The following is a 13,152-nucleotide window of genomic DNA, read 5'->3' as shown; positions in this document are numbered from 1 at the left end:
CAAGACTAGCTTTAAATTTCAGATTTATTAAGTTTAAGTTTCAATTTTTGAACCCATGTCCCCAGGGCATTAGCCTGGACCCCTGGATTATCAGTTCAGTTATATTACCACTACTCCACTGTCTCTTTTTGTTTGCAGCATTGAGATATTGTGCTTCAAAGAGTCAAAAATTCATCCTAGCGGAATGATTTTTTTATACTTTACCAGCTCCAGTTTTCGTAAGGCCCTCGAGCTCCAACTTAGTTTGCATAAAGCCGCTAGTGGTCAAATGGAAGAAGGGCTTTGAGAGCGAAGAATGAATTAACTTGTTTACATGTTAGAAGCATTTTGTAAAGAGTCAGTTAGATATTATTATAAATATATCTGAAACCTATAATATTCAGTATCTGTTTTTTTGTTGGCCTTGCGATACATAATTTTTCAGTAAATTTTGCTGCATTACATCAAATGTCCAAATAATTGTTATTTATTTTATTTTATTTTTCAAAATAAATTTAGAGTATCCAATTCATTTTTTCCAATTAAGGGGCAATTTAGTGTGGCCAATTCACCTACCCTGCACATCTTTGGGTTGTGGGGGCGGAACCCACGCTAACACTGGAAGAATGTGCAAACTCCACATGGACAGTGACCCAGAGCCGGGATCGAACCTGGGACCTCGGTGCCGTGAGGCAGCAGGGCTAACCCACTGCGCCACCGTGCTGCCCTATAATTATCCAATTTAGACAGAAACACCATAAGTTGCTTCAGGCCCCAAACTACCCATGAGCAATAATCTAGCATTAATAAAGTAGGACTGCAAAATATTTGGCTGTGGATCTGAACACAAGTGCTTTATCAAACGTGCTAGGATTTGCATACTAGGAAATCTCTAACCTTACCTGAATGAATGGGGACTGAGGGAGGTTATGTATTTTAAATATTCTACCTAAGTCCCCACAGAACAGTGGGCAGGTCAGAGATGTTAGTGCAAATTCTGTAGCATAGCTCTGCCGCACAAATGTCCTGGCATTCCTCGGCCCAGCAGTCCTTTGCTTGGGCTTATTAGTCGCCTCTGGGATCCCAGCCTCTGGGACTTCGGTTATGATAGAATCCAGGCAATACATGGGCGTGGACTCTGGGTGGTCCCTATTTGGAGGCTAGTAGGTATGCCCGTTGGTCTGAACAGGCCCTCTTAGATATTAGAAATGGAAATTGTTACTTTACATATCTGGTTATTGCCCTATTCGCAGGCCAGTTGATGACCTCTATGAAGTGCTTCGGAAGGCCCATTATTTATTTTTAGGTTGTTGTTGGCAGTTAGATGGAAATTTGCAATGTAAGAGGATTTCTGTTCCTGCTAAAATATTCTTATGCTTCATTGGTTACAGTGTTTTGATTTTTTTTTCTCATCTTAATATGCAGCCTGGAAGATCCAGATAGACATTCCGCAAGACTTTGGTTCTGTCATTGCAAGATGGCCACAGATGGGAATCAGCCATGCAAGAGGTCCTATTTAAGACACCCACTAACTACTATGAATATACATTCCTACCTTAAAGTGTTGGAGGCCCCACTAGTGGTGAGCTACATCTTTATTGAATTGGATTCACTGAAATAATTTTGATGCTTTTTAAACTAATATCTATAGCGTTTCTGTTTAATTAATTTTACTAAGGTTGGTTGTCCCAATGGAAAATAATGATGAGTAGGATCTTGTCAAATGTCGCACAGATTCTATCAAAATCTGTAACAGACTTGATAAGGAAATAAAGTGGCCTGGATTCCCCCACTTCCGTTAGCATGGGGCAGGCTTAGAGTGGAAAATATTGCAAGAAGGCCAAAGTTGCGTTTTAAGTCAGCATGAAAGCTTGCTACGATCCTCTCTCTCTCCTCCGCCTCCCCCCATTAGGGAGGGCCATGCGTCAGGAACCTTATTTGAATACATTTGCATCTCATTATCGGGCCCATATGCCGGAATCCTAACCCCCGTTCCGATCACAAAATCCACCCATGGTGGCATGCTGTCAGAATGGTGCGAGTGATGGCCCCTCCAAGGGGAGTTTGAAGCTGAGCGCAGCGCTCGTGGAGTGGCTCGGCATATTCAGATGGGACAGAGACTACCAGGGTTTGACACTGGGGTCACCAGGCTTGACTTGGGGGACGATGTTTGACTAGCGGTGAACAACATTTGATTTGAGGGAGACTGGGGTAACACTAGAAGGATACCGGGGGGGCCTTGTTGAGGGACACGAGGGGACAGACTCCACGGTACCGGGGGCCGTCTCGGGAGATCAGGGTAACACTGGAAGGGCACTATGGGTTGACTCCAGGGTAGCGGGGGGGGGGGGGGGGGGGGGGGGGGGGGCTCGAGATCCATTGTGCGGGGTGGGGGGAACTATCAAGTGTGAAGAGCACTGTCCCTGAAATTGTCTTCCACTGCTGTGCTGTGGGCGTCTTGGATGGGCCTCACAGAGGGATGGGAAACCAGGGGCAGTGCCAGAGGGATGGGAAACCTCGGGCAGTGCCAGAGGTAGCTGAGCAGACGACATGGACTGACTGATCCACACAAATCTGTGGGTGGCGGAAGGGGGGTGCTCAGGAGGCGGATTATTAACAAGGGTAAGGCTAATGGAAAGACATGTCAGTAATCACCATCCCTTGCAGCTGGGATTGTTTAATCTTTTTCCCAAGACCCATTTTTACCAACTGGCTGGCAGTCGCGATCTACGCCGGCCGACCTTCGCGACACACCATTTTCACTTATCTTTTATGCTACGGTTCTCGCTGCATCCGTTGAAAAAAATCAAGAGGCTTGTCTTCGAACTTGCCATGCTTAGTCTTCAAATGCCGTTGATGTTTTGAGGGTTTTAAACTCTCCTTTACCAGTATTTCCCTGCATATAGCACACATCTTTGCATCCTGATTTGCACTGGCACAATTAACAAAGCCATACCTCAAGAAATCACCTTTACGCTGCTTTGATCCCGATTTCCGTTTTTTCTGTTTTAAATGATCCATCCTCAGTTCTTCACAGTCCTGTTGATTTTAGAAAATGGAGGAATCTCTCCTCCGTGAGTTTGAGCCCAAAACATGGACATACAGGGCATGTGACGTCAGTGTTTGTGCCAGATGCGTGACCTGCTCTCTGCCACTGCTTCTGGTCGGAAGACTGCATCGTTGCATTTAAAAGTCGGTCGCGGTTGGCATCTCAATTTAAATGCCGGTTGCAGCCGTTGGGCTCTTCTGCTATTGAGAACGCCGCAAACAATCGCTTCGTGATCCTCCCGGTACGCGCCCACAACCCACCCACGGGTCACGACCTGCAGTTTGAAACACCCTGCCTTAGACAGATGGCATTGGCATACTGCTCGGCTTGAGTGCTCCTAATCCTTGGCTGTGTGCTGAGGTATGTTTTGACAACTGCATTTCATAAACAAAGTTAAGCACAAGGACTCTTGAGTGAAGCTTGGGACAAGGCATGCACTTTGATGCGAGCTCAGGTTGCAGTAGAGTAGCCAAAGCTGTGACCACTCAGTTACATGGTGTGGGGCAAGGGTGATGTGAGGTCTTGACCATTCAGCATACAAATGAAGGACTGGGCATCAATGTCATGGTCAGGACATGAGTCAGTGGTCTATGAGAGTCAGCTCCACACGATGAATGGGCAAGGAGCAGTGGTTAGGAGAGAGTAGCTAATCGTCAAGTCACTTTCTTTGATACTGCAGTGGGGAGAATGTATAAAATATGGACTCTGTTAAACCCGCTGTCATTCTTCCCATCATGTGGAGATGCCGGTGTTGGACTGGGGTGAGCACGGTAAGAAGTCTTACAACACCAGGTTAAAGTCCAACAGGTTTGTTTCAAACACAAGCTTTCGGAGCACTGCTCCTTCCTCAGGTGAATGAAGAGATATGTTCCAGAAACATATATGTAGACAAAGTCAAAGATGCCAGACAATGCTTGGAATGTGAGCATTTGCGGGTAATCAAATCTTTACAGATCCAGAGATAGGGGTAATCCCAGATTAAAGAGGTGTGAATTGTCTCAAGCCAGGACAGTTGGTAGGATTTCACAAGTCCAGGCCAGATGGTGGGGGATGAATGTAATGCCACATGAATCCAAGATCCCGGTTGAGGCCGCACTCATGCGTGCGGAACTTGGCTATAAGTTTCTGCTCGGCAATTCTGCCTTGTTGTGTGTCCTGAAGGCCGCCTTGGTGAACGCTCAGAGGCTGAATGCCCTTGACTGCTGAAGTGTTCTCCGATGGGAAGGGAACATTCCTGCCTGGTGATTGTCGCGTGATGCTCGTTCATTCGTTGTCACAGCGTCTGCATGGTCTCGCCAATGTACCACGCTTCGGGACATCCTTTCCTCCAGCGTATGAGGTAGACAACATTGGCCGAGTCGCACGAGTATGTATCGCGTACCTGGTGGGTGGTGTTCTCACGTGTAATGGTGGTATCCATGTCAATGATCTGGCATGTCTTGCAGAGATTGCCCTGGCAGGATTGTGTGGTGTTGTGGTTGCTGTTCTGAAGGCTGGGTAGTTTGCTGCAAACAATGGTTTGTTTGAGGTTGCGCGGTTGTTTGAAGGCAAGTAGTGGGGGTGTGGGGATGACCGTTGCAAGATGTTCATCTTCATCGATGATGTGTTGAAGGCTGCGAAGAAGATGTCGTAGTTTCTCCGCTCCAGGAAAGTACTGGACGATGAAGAGTACTCTGTCAGTTGTGTCCCATGTTTGTCTTCTGAGGAGGTCGGTGCGGTTTTTTGCTGTGGTGCGTTGGAACTGTCGATCGATGAGTCGAGCGCCTTATCCCGTTCGTACAATGGCATCTTTCAGCATCTGTAGATGTCTGTTACGCTGCTCCTCGTCTGAGCAGATCCTGTGTATACGGAGGGCTTGTCCATAGGGGATGGCTTCTTTAATGTGTTTAGGGTGAAAGCTGGAGAAGTGGAGCATTGTGAGGTTATCTGTGGGCTTGCGGTAAAGTGAAGTGCTGAGGTGACCATCCTTGATGGAGATGAGTGTGTCCAAGAATGCAACTGATTTTGGAGAGTAGTCCATGGTGAGTCTGATGGTGGGATGGAACTTATTGATGTCATTGTGTAGTCGTTTCAGTGATTCTTCGCCGTGGGTCCAAAGGAAAAAAATGTAATCGATGTGAAATGCGACAAAAAATGTCACGCATGCGTGCGGCCTCAACCGGGATCTTGGATTCATGTCGCATTACATTCACCCCCCACCATCTCGCCTGGACAAAATCCTACCAACTGTCCTTGCTTGAGACAATTCACACCTCTTTAACCTGGGATTACCCCTATCTCTGGATCTGTAAAGATTTGATTACCCGCAAATGCTCACATTCCAAGAATTGTCTGGCATCTTTGACTTTGTCTATATATATGTTTCTGGAACATATCTCTTTATTCACCTGAGGAAGGAGCAGTGCTCTGAAAGCTCGTGTTTGAAACAAACCTGTTGGACTTTAACCTGGTGCTGTAAGACTTCTTACTATTCTTCCCATCAATAGGCAGGAGAGAAGAGCAGAACCATGAAGAAGAAGGGGTGGCAGGGCCTGCTCCATACGCAGAGGATGAACCCCAGAGAGCCATCGCTTGGAGCCATCTTGCTAGATCCAGAGTCTACAGATGGCGCATTATGTGCCTGCAGATGTCAGAGGATCAGTGACGCCGAAGACTATGTCCAGGGAACTAGTTGGCTACATCTGCCACCTTCTGTAGGATTTGTCACCACAGGGAGATGGAGGGCATCCACTGCCAATGTTGCTGAAAGGTACTGTGGCCCTCAAACTTTACGCCAGTGGCTCCTTTCAGGGTTCCATAGGTGATCATTGAGGCATCTCAAAGTCTCAGCTCCTGTGCATCCAGAAGGTGATCGATGCAATCTTCATGATGGCACACATCTTTGTATACTTGTATCGGGATCAGGCAAGCTAGGATGCAAGAGTGATGGGCTTTATCCAGATCGCTGGCTTTTCACAAGTGCAGGGTGCCATCGACTGCATTCACGTGGTACTCAGATCTCCGGGGCCTCAAGCTCGGAAACATGTGAACCACAACAGCGTCCGCTCGCCCTATGTTCAGCTGGTCTGCGACCATACCAAATGCATCCTGCAGATGTGTGCTTGCGTCACAGGGAGTGTCCATGACTCCTACATTTAGAGCTGCTCCCAGATCCCTGACATGTTTCAGAGTCCGCAGAGGCTGCAGGATTGGCTCCTCGGGGACAAGGGCTACCTACTGAGGAGGTGGCTGATGATGCTTTTGCAGGGGCCACAGAGTGCAGCTGAGACACAGTGGAATGAGGCTCATGCTGCCACCTGCACTTTGTTTGAACGTACCATATGGGTGCTGAAGATGAGGTCCCGGTACCTGGACCAGTCTGGTGGAGCCCTGCAATACAAGCCACAGATTGTGTCATGCATGATGGTCTCTTGCTGCGCCTTGCACAACCTGATGCTGCAATGGGCAGAGAAACTGCCTGAGGAAATGATGGAGGAATGTTTACTTCTATCAAGATCAAGCAAGCTAGGATACAAGAGTGATGATCTTTGTGGAGGAATCGAAGAAGATGAGGCCGAAGAGTCCATGAGGGAATGGATGTCGGCCATGAGGGAGTTGGTCAGATGAGCTCGGGATGCACCCATTGGTGCGGACTCATGGGGGTGATAACATCCAGAAAGGAAATCCCATTATCTTCACATGCCTTTCTGTGAGTACTGCTCTCCTGATGGCAGCACACACTCTTCATCATAAAGCTCATCTCGAGGAGCGGAAGCAGTTATCCAGGCGGATACTGATGACTCGCAGTGGGAATAGTGCATAGATCTCACAGAGCTTCTGTGAATGTTTGACTCCTGTCTGGCTGATGGCATCTTGCTTGCTCTCAATGACTCCGATCATATCATGGCGAAGCAGCAGAGAAAATCTCACCTCTCCTATTCTAACATCACCCTTCATGAGCTACAACCTTCAAGTTCATTGTCACCAGAGATTGAGGTAAATGGTATTGGGGGTACGCTGTAATGCTCGCCGTCTACATTGTGGGAGACATCTTCATTCCCTACGAGAAAGAGGCATGACGGATGTGTTCAGTCACTGTGAAGGCACCAATGCATTGCCAACTTTGCACATAACACATGGAGGAAACCCTGGACTCAGCACCCTCATCCCCACCAGTTTTAAGATAGGGACTACAGGAACACAGCTCATCAGAAAATGGGCCATTGAAAGGGTGTTACAGTATTAGTGAGTGGTTATTCACAGGGGTGAATGTTATTTACAAATGCTTGACACCCTTGCCCACTATTGCTTCTTAACCTTTCTAACCCTGCTGCTACATCTTTGTGCATCCCCAATATCCACAATGGAGATTGAGGCAGCCTGCTAGCTGCCATTCTCTGTGATCACCTGGGTGGATGTCCTCTGTAGGGTTGAGATCTGGACGGTCCTGGCCTGCTTTTGGGATCCTTGGTTTATGGCATTGCCACCGTCCTTGGCCTTTGGTACTGGAGCTGAAGCGGTCATAGGAAGAGGGGATTCGGATGTGTGGGGACAATCGTGGAGTGACCTGGGTGGTTGGCCCTGGGGTGTGCACCAGTTGCTGCTCCCTATGGGTTCTGGAGGGCCCCTGGCTTCTTCTTTGGGATAGAGGGGTAGCTGGAATGAACTTGAGAAACCTGCTGTTTCTGGTGTCGACATGTGGATCCCAACAAGTGCCTGCACAATGGAGTGCATGCCCTGCAGCTATGCAGAACAAACGTCTTGTACCAAGGTCTCCACGGTGGACAACACTCGAGCTGTATTGACCTTGTTGAGTTGCGTGCATGCACAATTACCTCAGACACGAGCAGAAGAATTCCTCCTTGCAACCTTTCAATCTGAGGAGTGTAGCCGAATCCCTTCCTGACGTTCCAGAGTTTGTCTTTGGAGCTCCAGCAACTGAGGCATGACGGAGTCCTGAGGCTGACCATCTGACTGGGACTCCGCAATCCTCCTGGCCTCCAGCAATGCTCCACGTGTCAACACCCTGCCATGTCCCTGCCTCTGCCTGCTGTGGATTAGGCAGTATGATGTGCTCACCAGATTGTGACTCCGAGGCTGCCCTGAAACTAGGTTCCACCGAGGAGTGTGTCTCTGCGCTGGTGGAGGGTGTGGGTTAGCACTGTGATGGTTCTTCAATCCCTGTGTCTGAGAAACCATGATCAGTGCTGCCACCAGAGTTGGTGTTGAGGAACTGGCTGGTGGACACCCTAGGCTGCTTCCCAAACGTGATTGCAAAAGAAAGGCGAATTTGTTAATGCATGGCAGGTACTGTTAGAAACAGGAGACATGACTGACAGCATGGTTGTCTGATGAATGATGCAGTGTTGGATCCTCACTTGCTTTATCACCACCGACCTCACCATCAACATGGGAACGGTTATTGCCTTCCCCGGTCAGCTGCCAGGCTCCTCTAAGTCGATGAGGAATTTCGGCTAGGGCATCCTGCCGCCCATCTGGGATCTCTTACTCTTATTGTGAGCCAACCGGCCCTGCATAAAAACACAGGGAGGACGTCTGCCAGGGCAGATGATAAGAATGCCTGGCATGTGTGGATGGTGATTGGGAGCAGTAAAGTAATGAGGACACGACCCGTAGGGAAGATGACCTTTATGGTAGACCGAGTGGTGGTGTCCTTTGAGCTGGCAGTGAGTGAGCTCCCTGTGGATGCATCAAGGGTGTGTGTGTGATTGAGAGTGATGGGAAGAGTGACTTATCCTGGCAGAATGGAAGAAAGCATTCATCCCTTTGCAACACTGGATGCCTGTCCTCCCCTGCATGGAGTTGGTACTGACCAGGGCTGCCACCGCCTCCCATGCTGGGTCGGTGTCCTTGCTGGCTGGTTTCCTTCATGCCGAGGCTCCACTGCATAAAAGCCACCATTGCCATTGGCGGGCTAAACGTTATATTTCCCATTGGCCTTTGCCGATTCTGGGGAAATCTCGCCTAGTGTTTAAAGATATTATTTATGAGCAATAGGCATGTCCCAAGTTTATGAGAGTAGTATTGTGTTAACATTCTCATTTTTTCCTAAATCCTTTAGACGGAGGTGACCGTTCCACCAGAAAGAGTCTCTACGGTACATGTACAGTTAAAAATGCCTGTTGTATTCCTTTTTACACAAAGCGAGACATATGAGCATGACCGGTCAACTGCTGAATCTGTGGCCTGGGAGCTACTGGGAAGAGCAGGAGTTGTATTAGTATCAAGGTAACAATATTCAGAATACCTTTTAATTTTAGATGAAAAAAATAATTTGACAAAAGACTGACGATTTTTTTTCAAACATTGAGGTTCTTTATCTGCTGCATATTTTAAAGCTTAAATTAAGGTGGATTTAGCTGTGTCTATCCTCGCTTTTGTTGGCTAGTTTGATGTTTGTTGCATAGTCACGCTTATTCTTCTCTTCAGACAATTCCATCCTTCTTAGTCATGAGGTTGGTCTGCTCCAGAAATGGACATTCCAACATCATTTTGAGGTGCCATTGAACAACTGCAGCATTGCCCTTTCTATTGTATCTGTTCTGCTGGAGAATTGAGAAACTTTTAAAATTTACCCAAGTATTTAACATTACAATTGAAGGCACAACACTTTAAATTTGCAACTAAATCAGTAGAGTGAAGATTATTTTAAATTAGTGTTTGATCAGCCAATTATTCATTATCTAGCCATATGAATTTGGTTTATAGCGTTCATATTAAAATCTTCTTACTGTGTTCTTATTACAATTGTTTTTTAATAAGTGATACTATTTACATTCAACTTCAACAGGACCCAGCTACAGCCTAATGTGCCAGCAGATGTCACTGTAGGCTACAGACCTGCTGGAGGGGTATGATGTTTATTTTGATGACTTGAAACTTAGTTGTCTGCATCCCGTGCTGCACAGAATCCTGCTCATCCACCCTCACCCCCTCTTCCTTGCTGATTGGCAAACTTTATCCACTTGCCCTGCACCCCTCTGGTGTTACCACATCCAACCTTCGCAACCTCACCCTGCCTCTGAGTTTGAACTCTTGCATATTCTGCCCCTCCATGAAAAATCAATCGGTGATCCAGCTTCCAACCAACTCGATCTTAATCTTTGGAACTTGTTCTTTGAAATATTCAGCTTGTTTCTTTGCCTTTAAAAGCCTTCTTTCAGTTGTGCATTTGTTCATATTTTGCTCATGCATTATGACTTAATTTGCACTATCTTATTTGAAGTGTCTTTGGCAGTTTAGCTATGTCAAACTTATTATGGAAATAGAGTTATTATTGATTTTATTTTGCGTGCTTGTACACATTCTATCTGCATCTTTATATGGATTTCCAGAAGGCATTTGCTGCAGTTCTTTATAAGATGCTGTTAACTAAATTTGAAACTCATAAAATTGAAGGCAAACTATTGACCTGATTAGAAAATTGGCTGAATGAAAGGAGAACGAGTGAGTGTAAGACTAATGGACAGATATTCTAATTGGCAGGATATATGTCCCACATGGATGAGATAATTCACCATATTTATTACTGACTTAGATGATGGGATAGAAAGCCACATCTCTAAATTTGCTGATGACACAAAAGATAGAAGTCATTGTAATGCAATCTAGATGGAAACATAGCATTACAAGGAGAAGTTAATTGATTAAGTGAATGGACAAATCTGTGGTAAATGGATTTCTTACATTTGAAGTTCATCCATTTTGGATCTCCAAACAATAAGGCAAAGTACTTTCTAAATGGTGAAGACTTAGGTGCAGCGGAAGTCCAAAGAGGCTTAGGCCAATTTACAAAAATCATTAAAAGAACAGGTGAAAAAAAACAAAAATACTAATAGAATGCTGGTATTTACATCCAGGGACCAGAAGACAAAGAAAGAAAAGTTATGTTCCAAAATCCTAGTTGGCCTGCACCTGGGATAGTGTTCAGTTCTGGGCGCCATACCCAAGGAAAGCTATATTGAAGAAATGAAGCATAGATTTGTCAGAATGACATCTGGAATCTGAGAGTTAAATTACGAGGAGAGAATACACAAATTATGATTTTATTCTCTGGAATTTAGAAGGTCAGAGGGTTGATTTGAATGATGTTTTTAAGATATGAAGGGGAACTGATCGGGTAGATAGTGAGAAACTGTTTCTGCTGGTTGATGAGTCTAGGACTTGAGCTAGACTTTTCAGGATTGAAGTTGGGTAACACGTTTATACCCAAAGAGTGATAAAAGTTTAGAATACTCTTCGGCAAATGGCAATTGGTGCTACATTAATTGTTAATTTTAGTAAATAGATAGCTTTTTGGTCGCCAAAGATATTGAGTAATATATGGTAAAGTATGCAGTTAGGTCCCAAAACTGCCATGATCTCATTGCATGACAAAACAAACTTGGGCATCTACCTGGCTGGCCGCCTCCTGTCCCTAAATGAAGTATTTAATTTTTCTGTTTAGGCTTGTTCTTCTGAATGGGTTGGGCAGCCTGCTTGGAGTGTGTGCTCTTCACTTGGGCTTAAGGAAAGCAATGAGTTGATCCCCTGCCACGTTCACTTTAGCTCAGCCCCCTGCCATCTTTTCTTAGAATAGGCAGACTTCCAGCTCCACTTGTGCTGTTCGTAGAGATGGGAAGATCGGGTGTCCCTGTCTCTGTTTACATGTAGCTTGCACCTCTTAAAAGAGGAGGTGCACCTTTAACTGCAATCAGCTACAATCACAGAAGTCTAAAATGACAGGCCGAGTGAAAGTTGCAAGCCCTCCTCTCCCCACCACTTCCACCCCGGCCCAGTTTCAGGATGTTGCTTTGGGGGTGCTGGAGGAAGAGGTTGGCAGGAGGAGAGATATTCTCTTCCTGACTAGGGAAAGGATGATGTCCAGGTCATCATCTTGGCACTAGTGGTGGGAGATGACAGGGTGGGTCAACATTTAAAAATTTTTTTTAGAGTGCCCAATTCATTTTTTCCAGTTAAGGGGCAATTTAGCGTGGCCAATCCACCTACCCTGCACATCTTTGGGTTGTGGGGGCGAAACTCACACAAACACTCGGAGAATGTGCAAACTCCACACGGACAGTGACCTAGAGCCAGGATCGAACCTGGAACCTCGGCGCCGTGATGCAGCAGTGCTAACCATTGCGCCACCGTGCTGCCCCTCAGGGTGGTAAACATAAGGCGAAATGCAACTGTGACCTGACTGTATTGCAGAAACGAGATTAGTAAACTGATGTCAACTGCTCAGGTAAGACTCCCGACTCATATATCTTTCCCTGCTCAATCTTGTACCACCTATGCCCCATCACTTTCAAACCATACCTTTCCTTCACTCTTCTCCAATCACTGCAACACATTTCACTCCACCTCCTTCTGCTACTGCAACAGCCTGGAGCTTCTGCTCTTCTCACAGCTCCTCAAATTTGTGCCATCGTTCACACATCTCTCACTATTGATTCTCATGTGCACATCCTCCAAACATCTGATTAGACAGACAAAGTCACATTTCATTCTTTCTACTGCTACAAGGCAGTACAAGGATGCAGGCAAAGACAGGGGATGGAGGATGAGCGTCCACCTGTGCACTGTCACCATTGAAAGACCAAGCCTTTGACACCATGGGTGGGGTGCATGCACATTAGGAGCATGATGACTGCTGAGCCTGGAGAACACATCCCAAAAGATTTTTAAGCAAACCACCTTTTGTTTCTCAATTAAATTGCATCTCCCCAATTGAATGACAAAGTGATGCTGCTTTAAGTAGCCAATTATCATTATGCTTTAAGTAGCCTACCATTGCCACCAAATGCTAGCTCTTGCCTCTCTGTTCAGTTTCATGCCCAGAAGCTCAACAGGTCCCTGGGGATAACAGAGGAATAAGAGGTCAGTACAGTTGAAGAAGAATCATAACATTGCTTTACCCTTGCCAGAACAAGTTTAAGCTTTGACTTCCTGCATAATTCAGAGGGTAGACTAAAAGGGGGCTAAATGAGGTGATGTAGCCAGTGTTAGTGCAGAGAGCAGAAATAGGATGGTCCAGAAAATAGCTTGCTCGATGGAGAAATCCTGCTTAGTCTGCTGCACCTAATACGTCGAGGACCCAGCCTACAGAAGACTGAAGGATATATACCCTTCTAACGTGCACT

General features: G+C 46.2%; 1 protein-coding gene across 1 annotated transcript in view; it reads left to right on the top strand.

The window, feature by feature from the left end:
* txndc16 (thioredoxin domain containing 16) overlaps positions 1 to 13,152 on the top strand; it is a 183,183-nt gene that overhangs the window by 40,567 nt on the left and 129,464 nt on the right. Inside the window, exons 8-10 of the mRNA XM_038778837.1 lie at positions 1,405 to 1,561; positions 9,090 to 9,256; positions 9,819 to 9,879. Coding sequence (XP_038634765.1) covers positions 1,405 to 1,561; positions 9,090 to 9,256; positions 9,819 to 9,879 — 385 coding nt within the window. The remainder of the gene's footprint in view (positions 1 to 1,404; positions 1,562 to 9,089; positions 9,257 to 9,818; positions 9,880 to 13,152) is intronic.

This window comes from Scyliorhinus canicula, chromosome 2, assembly GCF_902713615.1.
Source record: "Scyliorhinus canicula chromosome 2, sScyCan1.1, whole genome shotgun sequence".
Classification (NCBI taxonomy): domain Eukaryota; kingdom Metazoa; phylum Chordata; class Chondrichthyes; order Carcharhiniformes; family Scyliorhinidae; genus Scyliorhinus; species Scyliorhinus canicula.
This window is presented reverse-complemented; position numbering and strand designations above follow the sequence as displayed.